At 38.7% G+C, this 21,274-nt stretch overlaps 2 protein-coding genes across 4 annotated transcripts; both read left to right on the forward strand.

Annotated features, from left to right (window-relative positions):
- The first annotated feature begins 835 nt into the window (after nucleotides 1-835).
- Nucleotides 836-5,375, forward strand: LOC137167870 (uncharacterized). Of its 2 annotated transcripts, XM_067570192.1 has the most exons (6): nucleotides 836-1,009; nucleotides 1,196-1,370; nucleotides 1,878-2,072; nucleotides 2,735-2,869; nucleotides 3,268-3,423; nucleotides 4,415-5,375. In XM_067570192.1, the coding sequence occupies exons 1-6, from the start codon at nucleotides 951-953 to the stop codon at nucleotides 4,655-4,657; spliced, it is 963 nt and encodes a 320-aa protein (XP_067426293.1). In that variant the 5' UTR covers nucleotides 836-950; the 3' UTR covers nucleotides 4,658-5,375. The 2 variants fall into 2 exon arrangements, with proteins under 2 accessions (XP_067426293.1, XP_067426294.1); XM_067570193.1 differs by lacking the exon at nucleotides 1,878-2,072.
- Nucleotides 5,376-9,396: 4,021 nt separating this feature from the next.
- Nucleotides 9,397-17,545, forward strand: LOC137167902 (NACHT, LRR and PYD domains-containing protein 12-like). 2 transcript variants are annotated; one of them, XM_067570246.1, is made up of 11 exons: nucleotides 9,397-9,474; nucleotides 9,772-9,853; nucleotides 10,528-10,833; nucleotides 10,939-10,974; nucleotides 12,006-13,875; nucleotides 13,978-14,151; nucleotides 14,454-14,624; nucleotides 15,170-15,343; nucleotides 15,468-15,641; nucleotides 15,802-15,848; nucleotides 16,030-17,545. In XM_067570246.1, the coding sequence occupies exons 2-11, from the start codon at nucleotides 9,838-9,840 to the stop codon at nucleotides 16,578-16,580; spliced, it is 3,519 nt and encodes a 1,172-aa protein (XP_067426347.1). In that variant the 5' UTR covers nucleotides 9,397-9,474; nucleotides 9,772-9,837; the 3' UTR covers nucleotides 16,581-17,545. The 2 variants fall into 2 exon arrangements, with proteins under 2 accessions (XP_067426347.1, XP_067426348.1); XM_067570247.1 differs by having other exon boundaries at nucleotides 10,942-10,974.
- The last annotated feature ends 3,729 nt before the right edge of the window (nucleotides 17,546-21,274 follow it).

Raw genomic sequence — 21,274 nt, forward strand, 5'->3', positions numbered from 1 at the left:
ATTTACAATTATTAATTGTAAGAATTTTCCATTTTTATTGTTCTGTTATTCTTCAACACCCAATGTCATGGAGCAATTTCAGTTCTGTTTTTTACAACAGTAACCCTTATTAGCTTTGACATAAGTAAGTGAGGGAAACCACTACTGGTCTATCAACATAAAGAAAACATAAAATATGTTGAGGGAAAATGTGATAAATTTGGAACTTCCTGCATCTTACTTGCATCTTACACTAGCCTAACTATCTTTTCAGTCCATTAAAGCTAATTTTAATGGACTGAATGTAATCTTTCTCTAAGCTTAATCTAAAAGCAGATCATTGTCGTTAGACCTCATATAGAGGGAGTCAGCAGTTACATTCAACCTTGGGCCAATTTTTTCATCGTTGTTCCACAGGCTTGTATTTTTCCAATATTTTATTTTCATTTTTATTAATTTGAGAATATAATTGATAGATTAAACTGTTCCTTTCAGGACTGTATCCAACAGCAAATGTCATTTTTCCCATTAATGAGTGAGGAACAACAAATTTAGAGCAACTAATATTAATACAAATTTGGTAAACATATATGAAAATTTTTCCTCTGTTTCCACTACCAAACTGCATGTGTAAAAGTGACAAAGGTTTTGACGCAAACTAACGTGAAAGTTCAGCTTTCTTTAGGAACCAAATGTTTTTGCTGGAGGGCCAGCTTTGGCCCACATGTTACTATTTGCCTACCACTGGTGTACTGCATGTGTAGGGGCATCTCTGTATTTGATCAGTTTGTTTGCCATGTTTGTGTGTGTATTCACCCTGCATGTGTCTAGACTTTGTACCCACTGACAGAAACTTGAACACACTGTTGATTTCCTGCTGAATTGCCAGTAACGGCAACTCTACTTTCCTGTTTAGTCATTTTCACACCACTTTCTGTGCAGTTATCTTCAGTCACTCTGGATACTGAGAAATGGGAACAAACTGCAGTGCTTCTCCAAAGACCATAGACTGTCTGTACAACATCGCCAGGTATGCAAAGAGGCAGCAATTTGACTTTTTCTTTGTGTCTTTAAAATACAGAGCAGTTTGAAAAAAAGATGTAGCTAAAATTGCTCAGTGGTCAACAGTAAGGCTGGTTGTGAGGCAGCTGAGTGATAAAATAAGTTCTGAAAATTCGGCCACATCAGTCCAACCCAGATTTCTGTGACTCTCCAGCCATGCAGGCCTGGTTCCTGATGCCTCCCTGGATGCCTCCCTGGCCTCTCTGCTATCCCTGAACTCATCCTCGGTGCTGGAGCAGCAGTACTCCACCCTGCAGAGCGGCATGACTCGACAGCAGAGGATTGCCTTCAACCAAGACCTCAACACCTTGTTTGGAGGAAACACCACGGTCAGAGAACGCATCATACTGCTGTGTGGTTTAGTTTGGTACACTCTGCATCCATCACCTGTCACTATTCAGGACATTGAAGGTGATCTTGGGAGACATAAATATAAGTTATACAGAGTTTTCTCTATTATTATTTTGCCAAAAAGTACTTGAGATGTTATTGGCGACAAAGGGGTTAAAGAGGCAACAAAAAGATACAATTACCCACTATGACAGATTTACAGGTTAGTTTACATTTGTGTACATTTACATTTTGGCATTTTTTTCTGAGTTATGTGCAAAAAGCTGAGTGCATGTCCACATGTGGTTCACCGTTAAATGAAAAGATCACATGTTTAGAACCGTTTGATAAACATGTTAATGGAAATGTAGGGTGCGAGTTCCGGAGGCATTAACTGTATTCTAACGAATGGACAACATATAAATGTGGAAAAGACAACTTTGTCTAAAAGGTTTGGATAACCTCTAAACGATTATGTACAATTGTTTTTCTGTGTGTGTTTATAGGTGAGTTATGGGGGTGTGGGCGTTGTTGCCCTGGCCCTCTCTATTCTATTTGAGATGCTAGCCCATCACCAGACCACTGGCTTGGGCTCAAGGAGCCCTGAGGCCCGCTCCCAACCTCCAGATCCCATACACAGGATATTTGGGGCTGATGCAGGATCAGACATCAGCTCCATTGCCAGTGAATTCCTCAAACAGGTGGCTGGATTCTGCAAGCAGTGCAGTAACCATAATGATAATAATTGCATTATTCAAGCCCACACATAAGTATGAATTATGAAATTTAAAATAGATCACTCACTTTTCTTTGCTCAAGCTTTTTCACATATTTTCAGTTTCAGCTAAATTTTACATGCAACATGTATAGACTTCATACGGTATATCAGAGATATTCGATGCATATTTTGAGATTGAGTCTTAAATTTGACTGGTCACTTTTGAGTGCCACAGCCAGGCCAACCCTATAAGTTAACAAGTATACATTAAATTCAAAAATGATCGACTACACTTGTTATGATGTAACGTCCACAAAGCCATATTTTCTAAAAGAACACATATAATCAAACTAGTATCACCATCAAAACAAAGTGCAATATGAGATTTTATGTATTTTAGACATCATTTCCGTTCTAGGATCAGTAAATTGTCAGTTAAGCACACAAACAGGCAAATATTTTATATTTATATTTTAAAATGCTTCCAAAGCCGTGGAAATGTTGAACTATTCCAAAATGATGGATCAAGTTAGGCCTGGGCCTCATCAATGTCCACTTGCTGCTATATTTATCAATCTGACAATATTTTGTGATGAACTCGTGTATGAAGACATGATTCAATCTAACAATCATCTAACATGGCAGGTTCCTGGCACAGCCAATGACCAGGACAAGATGGCAGCACTGCTGGAGAGCTACGAGAGAAAGCTCCGGACCGAGCTGATGGATTTCTATGGGAGGATGGTGTCGCTGGAGAGGATCACACTCAGCTCTGCTGGGGTCAGCCTCATCGTTGAAACAAAACAACTATAGAATTACAAATAATATTAACAATGGTGCTTGGCTGTGTGTTATTATTGCTTCTTTCACAACTACTATTAATGCTATTACCTCTGGTATCACTGCTAACCATATCTGGCTGTGTGTCATTTGCTACACTGTATCCAATAAATCATAAATAGTGCTTTTGGCCAATTAACCCTGCGATAATTCATCAATCCATCTAGATTTAAGAAGTGAGACAATCTTTGCTTTAACCTTGGGTTTGCCGATCCTGAATCTTCTGTATGGCTGGCTCAAATTTGTCCAAACAAAATGTAGTAATCCCTGGGTTAAAGCTTAAAAACAGGGTTAGAGTGAAGGTGTGTAAAGCCATTCTTGTTTCCTTTTGTGTGCAGGTGAAGCAATGGATCAACGGAGCTGCTCTCCACATTCACACCTTTCTCCATTGGAATCGCTTGACCAACCCCTCAGCCGGAGAGCGCTTAAGTCTGGACTACCTGCATCGGGTTGACCCTCTGCTCAAGGCTTACAAAGAGTATCTGCTCAAAACGGTACTGCTCTCTACTTTTATGACACCATTCTAAATTATTTATAAATAGGGGAAAGTGAAAGAATCTGTTATCCAGATCACTGTGTAGAGATTTACTACCCACTGAACTAATAATAATGTTTATTCATATAGCACCTTTCAAGAGCAGACGTCAAAAAGTGCTTCACAATAAAAACAAACAACAAGCAAATAAAAAAAGCAAATAAGAGACAGAGCAACAAACATTAAATGCAGACATCCAGCTAAAAACATAAGGCAAAAACAGAAATAAACAAAACAAATTAAACAAAAACAAGTCTAAACAAATGGGTCTTGAGTTGCTTTTTAAAGGTGTCCACAGTGTCTGCAGAACTGAAATCCAATAGGGCAGAGTTCAGAAGTTTAGGACCTACAACCTCAAAAGCATGGTCTCATTTTGTCTTGAGCCTTGAGCAAGGGACAACCAATAAGCCCTGATCTGAGGACCCCAGATTTGATCTGCCTCTTATTCACCCATTCAAAAACACCAATTCTGGCAGAGCTACCATGCAAGTCTCTGTCCTAACCATTGGAAGCAATTCATTGACTTGCTTAAGGACACCAGGCCATGAAGAGCCAGGGATTAAACGGTCAACCTCGCCATAGTATTAAGTTAATTACCATTAACTTCATACACTTCCAGTGACCATTATATGATGACTGTAAACATTATGAAACCCATTGGTGGACAACTTTTAATCACCCATACAGTTCAACACCCTCCAAAATTTCAACAAATTTGAATCAGCACCTCTCTAAAACATTTTCAACAAAAACTAAATGTTAAAGCGTCATTATAGCTCATCAACCTAATAAACTGACAGCCAAGTGTATACTGTCTGTTTACTTAAGCTTTATTTTAAGGTCTGCAGAATAATCTGATACTGATTTTAAAGCAGCAGAATTTTGCATTTCTGATCATGGAAACATATAAAACATAAGCATTAGTCCACAATTCCTCCCTCTGTCACCAGGTTAAAGTGTTGCCAGCCTTGAGCCCTGGCCCTAGTGGGTTGCTGATAGTGGAGCCTCTGAAAAACGTAAGCCATGAGGTTCGCCATCGAATCTGTGAGCGTAGGGCTATCCAGCGAGCTCTGGTGGAGAATTTCCTGTCAGCCCAGAACCTGCAGAGGGGGAAGGAGTTCTTCCAGAGCTCCCACAAGCACCATGAAGCTCTGATGGCACAGCAAGGACACTTTCTGCTGAGCATGGCTTGAGAACAATTAAGACTGACAAGCTATGATTGATGATCTATCCAGCACAGATAAACCCCATCAACTGTAACTAGGTACTGCAGGCCTGTCAAGCATTGAATGTCTTCACATGCTGACATGTTGTGCATGGGGCTGTAATATGAGCAATACTCTGAATATGAAGAGTTTGGATGATGATTTTTTTTAACCTCTCCAAAACTAAAAATACAAGAGTAAGAAATTGATTTTACTGTATGTTTGTCTGCTCTAACATAAGCTGTGGCAGCATGCCTGGCTAACTAGCTCATGACCGATAGTATACTTAACCCAGCATTACTTCCAAGGCAAGGGTCATACTACAAAATTTTGTGGGGTTATAGGTTATGTTAAAAAAAAAAAAAGCTTTGTTCACACAACTAGGTCATCCACTGTGTAGTATTTCCTCATGGTGTGGAGGCCTGTTCTGGATGCTACCATATCAGAGTTTAGGCTAATGTCAGTGGTTCTGTCCTGCTTTACTGAATTTGGGGAGGTTTATAATTCAGCAACCCAAGCAAAACTTGCTATCCAAGATATCATTACATTTGCTGAATATGTGGGTAAGTCCTCAAAGCTGGCTTTTAGGGCAAAGCCCCCAAAAAAAACCATCCATGGACATCGGATGTTTAGTGGGACGTTCTCTTGTAATGTTAAAAGTGAAACCTGTTGTTTGAAAAATACAAACAATAAAGCATAAATCCAACCTCTGTCTTGCTTGTCCAAGTATGTAAGCTAAGCAGCTAAACAGATCATGTTAGAATGAAATGATGAAATGATTTTACAAATATTCCTCATCATACTTACAAAAATAGGACTAACTAGCTCTGCAATACAAGAGCAACAATATTTCTGTATTTCGACATCTACTACATGGATCATCAACTAGTGAAGATGCTAATGTTTGTCGGGGACATGTAGTCTTTCAGCATAATATGTATGTAGTTAGCCATATAGTGCATATTTAAGACCTTTTACAGCATTCTTGTTTTAAAATGAGTCAGCTGGAAACATTAAAAAGTCAGCTGGACACAGTGTTTTTAACCAACTTGTAAAGCTAAAATTAGCCTAATTACCTACTAGCTAACAACAGGTGATAAAATCTGTTAGCAATAGTCATTTCAGCCAACAAAATCAATAGTAAGTAAGTAAGTAAGTAAGCAAGTAAGTAAGTAAGCTTTTATTTGTATAGCACTTTTTAAAACACACAGTTACAAAGTGCTTCACAGACACATGCAAAGTTGAAACAGATAGACAAACAAAATAGACAAACATGACTTAGAGAGAAATCAACCAGAATGAAATAAAGCAGGACATGGAAACAAGAAGGGAGGTCTATAGAAAGGCTTGCAGATTTAAATGGGTTTTGAGGCGTCATTTAAAACAGTCCAAGGATTCAGCCAATCTAACAGATTGTGGAAGATGACTCCAGAGTTGGGGCTAGGAATGCAAATGTGCAGTCACCTTTTGATTTGCGGTTTGTGAGGGGGATAGATAGAAGGCCAAGATTTGAGGATCGGAGAGGTTGTGAGGTGGAATGGGGCACAAGGAGCTCAGAAATGTAGCTAGGGGCGAGGTCATGGAGTGCTTTATATGTAATCAGCAGGATCTTGTCGTTTATTCTGAATTGTAACGGAAGCCAATGGAGGGATGCAAGAACAGGGGTAATGTGGGACCTATGGCTAGTTCTGGTAAGAAGTCTAGCTGCTGTATTTTGGATTAACTGTAGACGTTTCAGAGAAGACTGACTGAGGCAGGTGTAAAGGGAGTTACAGTAGTCTAACTGGGAGAAAATGAATGTGTGGATTAATTGTTCAAGAACAGTAAGGGGCAATATAGGTCTTATTTTCGCAATATTTCTTAACTAAAGAAAACAGGATTTAGAAGCTTATTCACATGATGGTCAAATGTCATATACTGGTCAAAGATGATACCGAGGTTCTTAGCAGTGGATTTAATGTTTGGGTAAAGTGGGCCAATAAACTGAGTAGCAGCACTGGCAAAGATTTCAGGACCAATTAAAGGAACTTCAGTTTTGCCAGGGTTTAGATGGAGAAAATTTTGTGTCATCCACTGATGGGTTTCAAGACTGTTTTTTTTCGTCCACGTTCTGCTTTCCTATATTCCCCTCTTTGCTGTCTAATACTTTCATTGATCCAGGGAGTTGAAATAGTGACTGGGACAGACCTGGAAGTGAGCAGAGCAGAAAAATCAAGAGCTGATGTACAAAAATCATTAAACCAATTAACAAAATCATTAATATTAGTGAAGTGAGGAGGGCAATTGACTAAATTAGAGATGTAGCTTGAAAACAGGACAGCTGAATGTTCATTGAAGATGCAGGAGCGGATTTTGCGTTTCTGGATTATTGGAGGAGGTAACAGGTGTACATTAAAGACAATGCATTTATGGTCAGAGGCAAAATCAATCATATTCAAGGAGTTAAGAGGCATGTCCAAAGTCAAAACTAAATCAAGAATGTGTCTGTGGTTATGAGTTGGTCTAGAGATGTGCTACACAAGGTCAAAAGAATTGCAGATGTTTAAGAAGTGTCTGGCAAATGAGTTAGATGGGTTGTCAATATGGATGTTAAAATCACCAACTATATTGTCAAAATTGACTACAAGAGAGGACAACAGTTCTGAGAATTCATCTAGAAAACCGATGACTGAATTAGGAGGTAAATTTATAGTGACAAGGTGTCTGATACAACAGGGCTAGACCCAAATGCACGACTCACACAGTCAGAGTTTCCACAAAACAAAGTCTTTACTTGGCAGATTCAGTAAACAGGCAGACAGTCAGAGAAGGCAACCAAACACAAAGGGCTCAAAAAACAGATCCAAGGTCAAAAAACACTAGAAGGGTATAAAAGGGAGAATCATGCTGGAATGCTTGCAAAGAGGCTAAGGCAAACTGGCACAGGGAGCAGGGATCACACAGACTAAATACACAAGGAGAGTGAGGGTAATAAGACACAGGTGGATGACATTAGGGGATAATGACGAAGACAGGAGCGGGAAACACGCAAGGGCAGGAAGTGGATCTGAAACAAGAGGAAAGTTAGATACCAAATGAAAAAGGAAATGCAGAACTGAATGATGGGAAAAGAAAAACAAAAACATAACCCAAAGACAGGATGAGACATGACAAATAGCAGTAGAAATGAGAAACCTGCTTTTGTCTACCACTATCTGAAATCAAGGATCATTAATAATTAAGAATTTTGGGTGGTAAATCTACCATCATTATCATTGTAAATGGCATGTGTGGCATGTGGGAACGGACGGGCTTAGCAACAGTAACTAAGGTGGGCAGGGCTAAGAGAAAGATAATTCAGGTGTCATACACTTTGATGATCTGTTTTAAAAGTGTTAAGCTTTTAGGTATATTTTCATCTTACCTTTTACCTTTATCTTCTTCTATATCTTTGGCTTAACTCTGCTGTAGTGAAGTAAAACCGGTTCTCTGCATACTATCACCAACACATTGTGCTCTGCATCAGTCTCCACTGGCCCCTGCACCCATTTCTGTGCATTGTTTGTCTTCTTTTGATTGTCAGGTCTTCACTCTATCTTGTTGTTAATCAGTCTGTAAAAAGAAATCTATTATGTAGTTGGGGCATATAACTCATATAACTCTGGTGACACAGCTGGCCTCGTCATGTTTTACCATTGTTTTTCTACTTTAATAGTGAAATTATGAGGACATGGCAGCAGCTAAATTTTGACTCCATCTGGTTGTGACTTCACCAGGTAAGCCTCCTACCAAATGCTTAAAGCCCTTCCGGAAATAACACGGTAGGCCTGTTTGACGGAAAGAGTGGGCAGTGTTCGTACTGTATTTTCTACACTTCATTATTTTCCACAGAAAAAGTACAAAGAAGAAAACACATTATCTAATTATTACACCAAAGCTCCATAGCTCCATAGGTCCGTAGTCTGGGAGTGAACCTCTGCTATGGAGAACCTTTAGGGAATACACCCTGAAAGTTTCACAAACAAAACCTACTGGGAACTTCAGGGAATGTTCTCTAAATGTTCTCTAAAGGTTTCACTAAATAACCTTCTGGGAACGTTCCTAGAACCATTATACCTTTGAAGAATGTTGTGGAAACATTCTATAAAGGATGCAAAAAAGTAACCTTCAGGGAACCATTAGGGAACCAACATACCATTTAGAGCAGCAGTATACCATTGTAGGAAACAGCATATGCCACTGGACCAGGAGTGGCATGGCATCAGCCATTTTTGGATCTTGGCACTACTGGTAACCTTTTGACCTTGAAATCCTTAGTTTTATCATGCAGAGCTTTTATCACTTATTGTGTGATTCAACATATGTAATATTATCTTTGCATTTTAACATATATGTCGTGTCCCTCTTTGTGTCCTTTTACTTGTGATTTTATAGTTATTTGAACTTGTTTCTGAATATTAGTTATCTTGCTCACCCTAACCGACATACTTACTAGGCATTTTCAGGCGTTGTTCCACTGCCACTTCCAGCATATCAATTTAGAAGGTTATGATACTGTACGTCGTGTCCACAACTTGTTTTTGTTGTCCCCAAGTGGCAAAAATAATAATGATCAAGGAATGTGCTATCAATAAGATTTCCAGCCTGCCTGGTTAAGTAGGAAATTAAGTAAGATGTTTTTTATAGTGCAATGCTGAGGTTGGTTCCCTTTAACAAACTTCCTCTGTTGTGAAATTAACTGTCTTTGTGCAGAGTGCAGTATTTGTTATACTGTGATACAGATCATCATCATCAAGAGACTTCGAGGCAAAAGCTCTGTAAAGATGGTATGTATTTTTTCACTTTCACTTTAAATATATTGTATTTTCAATGTTCAGAAAATAAACTAATAAAAATAAATAATTTGAGAATAGAAATTTTGAAAAATAGAACAGCTATGTTACTTTTTGTGAAAAAAATGTTGCATCCATTTGAGAATCCAGTTCTTCATTTGGGACAGGACTACTGAATTCCTACTGTAAAGCTCTTGTTTTGTAGCTGATCTCTAAACCTTGACCTCCTACTCATTGAGGACAACAGGAAAGATGGGTATAAATCAGCTATTTCATTTTTTTTTTTTTTAGGTTTCATAATGTGACTGGTCCTGGCTATGGCTCCCTGAGGAGTCCAGTATTGGACTTTGACTGTGCATGAATTTCAGTAGAGGTAAAATCACTGCAACGTGATATATTTCTTGTAGGCGCTATTTTATAGAAATGTACTGTGTGCCACAACTACTTAAAATCAGTCAAGGACATCATTTCAATCACATCTGTATCTTAGCCAGGATAAAGTGTAAAATGTTTAACTGTGGTAAATATATTTAGACTTTAAAGATTCATTTGCAGTGATTCAGCACTGGTGAGGTCACATTTCCTTTTTTGCGTTGTTGAAATTTAAAGTGAACAGAGATCATACACCAACCACAGATATAGTCTAGTGCTTGATTTCAACATTCCCATGTTGAGCATAAACACATATTCCTTATTCCATATTGGGCTTTTTTTGTTTCATTGGTATGTTTCATGGTAGACACATCTTTTTGATAACATATTTTGTTTTTTCCTAAAATTTCTGCTGTGGTTAATATCAGATGGCTCTGTCCAGTTACCAGCAACATAGAGGAGCAAAATAAGGAACATAAATAACTTCTGCTGTGTTCTAATGTTACTAAGGAAATGTGGAAATTAGGAAGTACAAGCAGCAGAGCAACCAAGAACGTCAGTCACTTCCCTTGTATAATGTGTTTAAATCTCTTGCATTTATCTTCAATCATACTGATGTGGAAACTATCATGCACAATTGTCTATCCAGTTAAAAATGTCCTCTGAATTGACCAGGAACAATGACCTCGCTTAAGGAGGGGCTCTGGATGACTCTGGAGGATTTGAAGGAGGAGGAATTCAAGCAGTTGAAATGGATCCTCCAGCAGGCAGACATAATGCACACAATCATTCCACATCTTGAAGTCTACCCAGCCATCCCTGTGACCCGACTGGAGAAGACAGATAGACAGGACACAGTTGTTCAGATGGTGCAGTTCTATGGCCTTCATGGAGCTCTGGAGGTGACAAGGAAGCTTTTAATAAAGATCAACAGAAATGATCTGTTGCAGCAATTACCAAACATCACCTCAGCACCAAAAGGTAGTATCTTGTGGGAAGTTAAAAGTATGATTGTTGTTGATCAGTTTACTTATGTTTAAGCCCTTGGAACATTCCTGTCTTGTTATTTCTCTCTCAATGTTGCAGTAGGTGATGCGACGGCTACGCCTCCTCAGACTGAAGGTAGAGCTTTTGTTTGATCAAGTTGTGCTGCCATGTTGTTGTTATTGTCACTGTCCATTTAGTAATTCTGTTACAATGATTAAGGACTGATTTCTGTTCGTTTTACTTGACAATAGGGTATGCCTTCCCATATCTTTGATTGATTCACAAGTGGCCAATACCAACATATGAAGCAAATGTTCCGGTTTTTTGGGGGGGTTTGCAACTTTGTTTGAATAAAAACTGTCATGTTCTCGTAATTTTCCTATGTGTCTCTATAAAGCAGTGTGACCAGTTGTTTTTGGCTATCCATTGTTCACAGTTTAGGCCACTTGAGGGCACAAATTCCCAAAGAATTTTGCTCATTTTGTTCAAAAGAGAGATTGACGTATATTTAGTTGGTTGGTTATTCATAAGGTAAGGCCTAATGTTAAATATGCCTCAAACAAAGTTTTTGTCAGATCAGTCTGTCTGAAACCATCTTTCTGATTGGGGAGCCTGTGTCCAACAATTTTTGTAACTTTCTGAAACCGAGAATATGGGCAGTTGTGCGGAGACGTGAAATTAGGAGGGGTTTGAACTTCTCTGTCAGGCTCAGGCTTACCAAACTAACAGTCAGTGGCAGTAATTCTCCAGTTCAGTGCCATTAAACCATTGCAGAGGAAGATGGTGCAACAAGTTGATGAATTAAAAGAGACCTCATTTAGGCCTCAAATAGTGAAAAACAATTTAGAAAACATGATTGAAAAATCAATTCATATTAGTTTTGTGCATTAATTTAAGGGACGTTACAGTCTCCTCATTGCCTCACACATATCTAATGTTTTTGTCTGCTGCTGTTTTTAGTCTTTTCAGTGGACCAGAAGTTTCAGTTTTCCAGTGAAAAGGAAAATTGAAACAACAACAACAACAAAACCTTTATAACCAATACCAGATGCTGTTAAGGGTGTTGGGTTCTTGCATGTAAGGGTTAGTAGTTTGTGAAATTGTGTAAATCTTAATACATTTATCCACAGGCTGCCTTGTCTCTTGTGTTACTTTGTTCTACACAGATTTGATGGTGCCAGTCCCAAAGCCTCCACAGCCAATCACATCATACCAACAAATGCTCCAATCTAATCTTCAGAACCGGTTTATGTGTGTACAAGAGGGACTATCAAATATGGAGGATAAAAAACTTCTGGATGATATTTATACAGAGCTCTACATCACAGATGGAGGCAACATGGAAATTAACAGGCAACATGAGGTCAGGCAGATTGAGATGGTGTCAAGAAAGCCAGCAGGAACAGAGATATCAATCAAACCCAGTGATATATTCAAACACCCTTCTGGAAAATACAGACCCATAAGAACAGTGCTGACCAATGGGATTGCAGGAATTGGAAAAACATTCCTCGTGCACAAATTCATCTTCGACTGGGCTGACAGACAAAACAATCAAGATGTGCATCTCATTTTCCCTTTCACCTTCCGCCAGATGAATTTACTGAAGGGAAGAAGGTTTTGTCTTGCGAAGCTAATTCACAAATGTATCAGTGAAACCAAAGACATCAAAGAAGAGGCCCTTAATTACATTTTCACAGAACTACAGAAGTCAGGAAACACCAACTATGACAAGAGTAAATTTAAACTTCTGTTTGTGTTGGATGGCCTAGATGAGAACCGCCTTCAATTAGACTTCACTGCCAAAGAAAAACAAACACTGGATGTGACAAAGTCAACTGGGGTAGAACAACTGCTAATGACTCTCATTAAGGGAACTCTGCTTCCTTCTGCTCGTCTCTGGATAACCACACGACCTGCAGCAGCCAATCAGATCTCTCTTGAGTTTATTGACATGGTGTCAGAAGTGAGAGGGTTCACTGACCCACAGAAGGAGGAATATTTCAGGAAGAGATTCAGTCATGATGAGCATGCCGACTGTATCATCTCCCACATCAAGACATCACGGAGCCTCCACATTATGTGCCACATCCCGGTCTTCTGCTGGATCACTGCAGCAGTTCTGGAGGACATGTTGAAAAACAATGAGAGAGGAGAGCTGCCCAAGACCCTGACTGAGTTGTACACAGAATTCCTGGTGTTTCAGATCAGACAAACAAAAGAGAAATACGGCACAAAAAAGAGTATTCAGTACATTCAGTCACTTGCAAAACTGGCTTTTCAACAGCTTGAGAAAGGAAACCTGATCTTCTATGAGAAAGACCTCAAAGAGAGTGGCATTGATTTCAATGAAGCTTCTGTGTGCTCTGGGGTGTTCACACAGATCTTTAAGAAGGAGTGCTTGAGAAAGAAGGACAAGGATAAGGGTAGGATGTTCAGTTTTATCCATCTGAGCATTCAGGAGTTTCTGGCTGCTTTTTATGTGGAGTTGTCACTCATTAACAGCAACAAGAATGTGATGGCTGAATCCAAACCAACTTGGAAAAGTCTGGGGATGCTTTTCAGCAAAACATCTGCAACAGAGGTCCATAAGATTGCTATCAATAAGGCCTTAGAGAGCCCAGACGGACACCTGGACTTGTTCCTCCGCTTCCTCTTGGGCCTTTCATTGCAGAGTAATCAAGATCTCCTTGGAGACTTACTGAAACTGAAAAGAATGAGCTCAAATAGCAATCAGGAGACAGTGAAGTACATCAAGGAAAAGATCAGGGAGAATCCCTCTCCAGAGAGATGCATCAATCTGTTTCACTGTCTGACTGAACTGAATGATCATTCTCTAGTGGAGGAGATCCAACAGTACCTGAATTCAGGAAATATCTCGAAAAGATATCTCTCTCCTGCTCAGTGGTCAGCTATGGTGTTCATTTTACTGTCATCAGAAGAACAGCATGATGTGTTTGACCTAAAGAAATACTGTGCTTCAGAGGAGGGTTTTCTGAGGCTGCTGCCAGTGTTTGGAACCTCCATTACGTACCTGTAGGTGGATATATAACAAAAACTATATCAAATGTTATATTTTCAAAGTTAGAATAGAATTTTGTCTTTTAAAGCTTGTCTTCCCCTGTTTATCTTCTACAGGCTGAGTGGCTGTGATCTGTCAGAGAGAAGCTTTAAAGCTCTGGCCACAATTCTCACCTCCAAACCATCTCATCTGAGAGAGCTGGATCTGAACAGCAACATCCCAGATGATTCAGGAGTGAAGCTGCTCTCTGTGGGACTTGAGAGTCCTCATTGTAGACTGGAAACTCTCAAGTCAGCTCACTTAATTTTATTGTGGTTTAAGAAATTGCCACCACTGACTTTCTCTGCAGTGACAATATACAATGTTCAAGCTTTAAATAGAGCTGCACGTGGCAACATACAAAGTTTTATATTTTTCTTAGTGTCAACAAATCACATGAAAATATCAAAACCAACAATGTGCTTTACTCTGCAGTACATAATGATTATTGACATGTCTACGCTGATAAGAGCCTATCAACTTCCAACCTTAAATAAGCCAAGTCAAAGCAAGGCTTTTAAAAAATGGTGTTTGTTTTCATCACTGTCTTCAGGTTGAGTGACTGTAACCTCTCAGAGAGAAGCTGTGAAAGCCTGGCCTCAGTTCTCAGCTCCCAGTCTAATCTGCGAGAGCTGCATCTGAGTAACAATGACCTCCAAGACTCAGGAGTGAAGCTGCTCTCTGCTGGACTTAAGTCCCCACAATGTAGACTGGAAACTCTCAGGTCAGAGTTGTGAGCACCACAAACAAAGGGCTGTCACTTTTTCCAAAACATTAAGTTTGAACAAATTCAAACTAAAGTGTAATATGTTCAAATCAATTTGAACACAATCCACTTAGCCTAATTCTGAACCACATTGTAGAATTTATAATGTTAGGTTTATTTGCAGTTCCCTCACTGCTTCACTTGAGTGACAAGTGTACCGTCAGGCATCTGCATTTTACATCAGCCGACCGTCTTACTGTTATCCACCAATTCTTCGTCTATGGTGATGAATCCAAAATACCTCCCCACATCGCTCTGGTGTCATTGAGCTGGGGAGGAAGAGCCAGCTTTGAATGTTATGTTTACAAACACCAACTGACAAATCCTGCAGCATAATATGCCTTTAAGATGCATGCTATAATTATTAGAAATTATATAATTCATAAGAATGACATGAAATTACAACATCAAATACAAAACAGATGTAAAATACAACAATGACATTTAGATTAAAAAGTAAACATTTTCATATATTTTTTCTGTTCTTTCCTTCATGTTTTAAGGCTGAATTTGTGCAAGCTGTCCTGGATGAGCTGTGAAGCTCTGGCCTCAGCTCTAAGCTCACAGGCCTCCTGTCTGAGAGAACTGGAGCTGAGTAACAATGACCTGCAGGATTCAGGGGTGAAGCTGATTTCTGTTGGACTGGAGAGTCCACACTGTAGACTGGAAACTCTAAGGTCAGAATCCTGATTTTGTCTCATAAATTATGAAAAGTTGTGGTAAAAATTGGCAAAAACAAATTCTGTAGTGTGAGAAAATAAAACTGTGTGTGTGTGTGTGTGTGTGTGTGTGTGTGTGTAGGTTGTCAGGCTGTCAGGTCACAGAGGAAGGCTGTGCTTCTTTGGCCTCAGCTCTAAGCTCCAACCCCTCCCATCTGAGGGAGCTAGACCTGAGCTACAATCATCCAGGAGACTCAGGAGTCATGCTGCTTTCTGCTGGACTGCAGGATCCACAGTGGAGACTGGACACTCTCAGGTATGGAAAGATAACAGCTGAAACAAGGCTGAAAGATCACATACACTGCCCCTATCACTTTGTCAAATTCAGGTCTATTAAGATGTACAAATAGTGTAAGTAAAATCACTCATATTGGAGGAAATTAATGTTGATTGCTTCAATACTGGTCTTTCTCCAGGGTGGACCATGGTGGAGTGTGCTGGTTGAAATCTAGTCTGAAGAAGTGTAAGTGTATATTTAATAGAATTCACACAAACAAAGCAGAATGTAATACATTTCTATTTCAACTCAAAATTCATGAATGGGACATCTGTTCATTAAAATAGTGTGTATGAAAAAAGTCATATTAACAGAACACAACAGGTCTGAAACTGCTGTTTGTATTTTGACTGGTTCTTTCCATCAGATGCATGTGAACTCACACTGGATCCAAACACAGCACACAGAGGCCTTATCCTGTCTGACAACAACAGAAAAGTGACACAGGGGAGCGAGCAGCCATATCCAGATCACCCTGAAAGATTTGATGGCTGGTTTCAGCTGCTGTGTAGAGAGGGTCTGACCAGCCGCTGTTACTGGGAAGTTGAGTGGGAAGGAAGGAACTGGATTGCAGTGACTTACAGAGGAATCAGCAGGAGCGGAGAAACTGTTGACTGCTGTCTTGGAGAGAATGAAAAGTCCTGGAGTCTGGAGTGCACTACCGAGGGGTACTACACTTGCCACAATGAAACTTCATTAGGCCTGTGGTACCATCCCCTTGACACTACCAGAGTAGCAGTGTACCTGGACTGGCCTGCAGGCACTCTGTCCTTCTACAGAGTCGATCCTGACACACTGTCTCACCTCTACACCTTCTACTCCCGATTCACTGAACCCCTTTACCCTGGCTTCCGGATTGGATTAGAATGCTCACTGACACTGTGTCAAATGGAGGAAGGAGAGACGCCACTTGTTTGAAGAATTTAAAACTTATGCTGACTGAGGACAGCTCCTCAAATGAATAGTTTGACATTCATTTTGAGAGTTTTAGGGAAATAAACCCAAGCAGCGGTCAATAACTTAGTGATGTAGTGATGATCCTCAGGGTTATTTGGTGAACTGCTGTAGCTGGCAGTAAATAGATCCAAGAGTTTCTCTCTATTTTGTCTTGACTGTTCTGTTTATTTTCCCCTGTCATTTTGCTCACCATTGCACACCTTTTTGTTCAATAAAAAGTTACTGAAGAGGGAAAATAAAGCTTCTAGAGCTAACAAGCTTCCTAACAGCCAGTTAGCAAACTTGTTTGTTCAGTCACTAACAGGACAATAACTTCACACACATATGTACATATGTACCATGGACTCAGCTGTTTCATAACTACTGAGACAAACAACTACTACAAACAACAACAAGATGGCTTGCTGGTGGACAACTACTGGCACAAATTTGCAGGTCAAACTTCATTAAAATTGATGATGAAATTGATGTGAAAATTCTGCACGTCTTTACTTCCCCCGCAAGATAACAAAAAACCCACATGCATTTGCACTGTGGACCTTTAGAGTTATCTATAATTCTTCAGTTTTTGCTGTAGTCTGCTGACATACACAGTGTTGGAAAATAATTAAATACATTTACTCAAGTACTGTACTGAAGTTCAATTTGGAAGTATTTTACTTGGGTAATTTCATTAAATGCTACTTCATACTCTTACTGTATATTTTGATGCTAATATATATGTAATTTTACTTGAGTAACATTTTGACTGCTTGTAACAGAGTACTTAAACACCGTGATTACACTGTGGTATTGCAACTTTTACTTTTAAGTAAAAGTTTTGAGTACTTCATGTTGAGCACACATATACTACACCCTGTACATGTGCGAGCAATTTAAAATGTCAGCCCCATGTTGAAAAATGAAAATAAATTTTTCAGATTTTTCCCCTGCCTGATATATATTTGTATTTATTCATATGTATTTATCATTTTTCAGTTCACTATGATTTGTGTCAACCTCTAACAGTTTAAAAATCCAGCAAAACACTGCGGTGTGTGAGCAAATACAGGAAATTCCAGCCTGTCAAACCTGACTGCAGCAGCGGTTATCTTCTGTGTCATCATTTTTGCTGTTATATGTGTAAAACTTTCAGAGCATTACTCTGCCAGGAATCAATTTTTATAGCATTGAGGAATACTCAAAATGTTCCTTTTGGAGTCAATCTTTGAAAAATTGTAACTTCATTTTTATAGCCATGTCAGTTACAACCAAAGTCACATGAATTTGCCCAATGAAAGTTAAGTGGGATTCTGTTAGTTACCTGACTAACAACTTAGGAATTCATATACATCTTTAGGAAAGGAAAATCAGTATATTTTGGACTAACCCTGGGATTCACCTTGGATCTCTATGCAGTGTGGAATTCACCACAGGTAACTGAAGGCAGTGACTAGATAGGCATGAATCATAAAAGCTTTGGCTTCTGGTTTACAAGTTAGACTGGTTTCATGTCATTCAGATTATGTCATGTGGTGAACACAGATGCCAAGGACTACAATAATGTCTAAACAACATGCTTCTCAACCGCATGGTGAAATGTTTCTTTGATGTGATTTGGACAGCTTTTGAGGTATGTTAACGTTTAATGAATAAGCTAGAACTGTATTGTATATACAATACATTTTCCATTGAGTTAGAGAGGAGACAACAGGTCTGCTGTGTTAAGATCTCACAAGAAATTGAGGAGTTAAATTTCATGTGTTAATGAGAACCTTCACATATCTCACTCTACAAAGATTTGATTTAACTTTGGGGTGAATGAAATCTGGTTGGTGCTAAAACACAGTGCTACAGTTCTTTTCAGTTGTTCAGTTGTTATCATGGTGATTTTTAACTCCCTGAAATCTAACTATCAACTCCTACCTGGGGGTGAGTGTTAATTGGTAAATCCCCTCCCTCACCATGGAACAAAACTACATGAATTAAACCACAGATAGACACTGAGCCCTTTGGACCTCCATTTGTTTTGCATCAGTTCAGTAAGTTATACTCTTCCAAGTATCAGCATTGTATTATGGAGCAGATATACATCTTTATCATGTTTAGTGTGATAATAAAGTTATTACCTGCTGTATCTCACATAAAATACTGTAAGCCACACAGTCAGCTTTTGTGCTAATTACTTCTTAGAGCCTTGTCTGCAACAATAATTGCATACAGTTCTTTAAATTTCCTGATTTTGTTTTCATCTAAAGCAGAATATTTGGAATTATAGATATGGTATTTTGACAGCACAACTTTGTCAGTATATATTTTTTAATCAGTTAGCATGTAAACCTAAGCTGTCTTAACTATCTCTGACCATATAGAAATTACAATATAACTTTTTTGTGCTTTTTATTCAAAGTCTCTTTAAAACTACAGGACATAAACAGTGCTTGATATTTGAATCATGGCAAATCAAATATATTTCCAGTGTGACAGTTAAGGATGCAGCTTGTTTGTGTGAAGACTTGTGTGCTCACATTAACAGATGGGTTTAACAGGAAAGACATATTTCAAATATATTTATATGTTTAATATATAATCAAGTTACAATAATCAATCCTCTGGCACAGCAGTTTTAAGTCCTCTGAAACTTTAACTAAATCCCTATGAATGAACTGTCAAGCTCCACATTCCTTAAATGTCACTGATTCAAACATAATGTAACACCACACACTTATTTACGCACCTGCAGCTCCTTTATATTAATCAAGATTAGGATTCAGTTACCTGCATAGGCTGTTTCGTTTTATGACATGTGATGAACTGAAGTGACTCAAAAAAGAGGAAAAAATGCATTAGCTTCCTTATAGCAATGAACATAACATTAGGCTAACATTATAACTTGGAAACATGATCTGATTATTGAATCGATGCAGCAGCAGCAGCTCTCAATTGCTCCATGCGTTGTGTGCAGACTGACAGTGACTCGCTATGACTGAATGTGTCTGTGCACATTTGGTGGTATGTACTAGGGGTGTAATGGTACACCACGTTCATGGTTTGGTATGTACCTTGGTTTTCAGATCTTGGTTTGGTATGATTTCAGTACAACAGGAAAGAAAGAAAGGTAGAAAATAACATTTTGGTCTTTCATTTTGAAATATGGAAACATCCAACGATGGCTCATTGCACGTGACTATTATAGAAACAGTTTAGTTGTGCTGCAGTGGAAAAGGAAAACAACCTCTATGTTTCTTGCAAGGAGTCAGGACCCCTGACTCATATGGTCAATGTGCTGATCTGCTATTACTTTTTCCAAACTAAGCCAAGAAGAGGAGTCTAGATATTGGATGGAAGTTATTTAAAATGGATGGCTCTAGAGATGGCTTTTTGAAAAATGGTTGAACTATATAGCTGATGTGAAATAGTCATCAGAAGCAAGTGAAGAATTGATTATGGCTAGAATAGATGGACAGAGAGACTGAAATTTCTCTTTAAAAAATGAGTTGGAAGATTGTCCAGGGAACAGGAAGATAATATCATTTTAGTAATGATATTGGTTAGATGCACAGCAGTGACCAATTTTAATGCTACCAATGCTACCAGCCTGAACCTTATTTGAGAAAAAACATAGAAAGTCTTCACATTTATCGACTGAGGGCTCAATGATATAGAGGAGAATTTGTGGTGTGTCTTAATAATTTCAACTAGTTAACTAATGTTACTAGACTTAATAGAAAAGTGAAAAAGTATTTAAAGACTTAACTATAACATGCTTTTGTATATTATTTATATAAGAGTTTGTGAGTTATATAAGAGTTTACTAAGAGTTGGTCTGAGGAGACAGAGGGGGGAGTACCTCCAAGTTCATGCTGTCCAGGAAACATGACAGTCAGACCAAGAAGTAAGTTGAAGATTTCTCTCTGTCTATGGCTGTCCCATGTTTCAGAGTTCAGCACTGAAATTATACCATTGTTACTATGCAGTGAAAAAACTCTGTCTGTGTTGTGCTAAAGCACAGTGCAGCAAGAGAGACCATACTCCCCTGCACCCGGCTGTGTGTCCATGAAGAGTGACTGGTCTATGGAACCACCATTAGTTTTTCAAATGCATTTGTCTGAAGCAAAGTAAGTCAACATTAAGAGGCTGTATTAGTGTTGTTGTTGTTATTATTATTGTTGTTGTTATTATTATTATTATTATTATTATTATTATTATTATTATTATTATTATTAGTAGTAGTAGTAGTAGTAGTAGTAGTAGTAGTAGTAGTACTAGTATTCGACCTGATTGTATCACTGATACAGAGACTGGATTGTTGTTCTCTGCATATGGCCAAAGCACACCTTTATAACCCATAGCCTTTTTTTAAACAATAAATCTCATAAGGGTAAATGAAATAGACTATAAATCTGGGATGAGAAAATTATAAAAGACCCTGCCCCTGCTCTCACAAATAATGATTTCCCCAGTTTGGTCAAACTCTAGTTTTTCTTGTAGTTTAAACCTTCTTTCAATCTCATGTTCCTAACAGTACTGAGCAGATGACACCAAATTCTGCTTTAACAAGCTATGTGTCAATGAGGAGTGATTATTCTATGAGGACACATGAAGTCTTTAAAGATGGACAGCACCCTGCTGAGCAAAGGTAGATGCATTTTTTACTCTCAAATCTCCCAACAAGA

The sequence above is a fragment of the Thunnus thynnus genome, chromosome 17 (genome assembly GCF_963924715.1).
Source record: "Thunnus thynnus chromosome 17, fThuThy2.1, whole genome shotgun sequence".
Taxonomy (NCBI): Eukaryota; Metazoa; Chordata; class Actinopteri; order Scombriformes; family Scombridae; genus Thunnus; species Thunnus thynnus.

What these genes read in the sequence shown, in the direction of transcription:
- LOC137167902 (XM_067570246.1), top strand. An exon ending in GGAACCTCCATTACGTACCT is followed by an intron (nt 13,876 to 13,977) that starts GTAGGTGGATAT and finishes TATCTTCTACAG; the next exon opens with GCTGAGTGGCTGTGATCTGT. An exon ending in TGTAGACTGGAAACTCTCAA is followed by an intron (nt 14,152 to 14,453) that starts GTCAGCTCACTT and finishes CACTGTCTTCAG; the next exon opens with GTTGAGTGACTGTAACCTCT.
- LOC137167870 (XM_067570192.1), top strand. Translation starts at nt 951, where the DNA reads ATGGGAACAAACTGCAGTGCTTCTCCAAAGACCATAGACTGTCTGTAC. An exon ending in CCAGTGAATTCCTCAAACAG is followed by an intron (nt 2,073 to 2,734) that starts GTGGCTGGATTC and finishes CTAACATGGCAG; the next exon opens with GTTCCTGGCACAGCCAATGA. An exon ending in TCACACTCAGCTCTGCTGGG is followed by an intron (nt 2,870 to 3,267) that starts GTCAGCCTCATC and finishes TTTTGTGTGCAG; the next exon opens with GTGAAGCAATGGATCAACGG.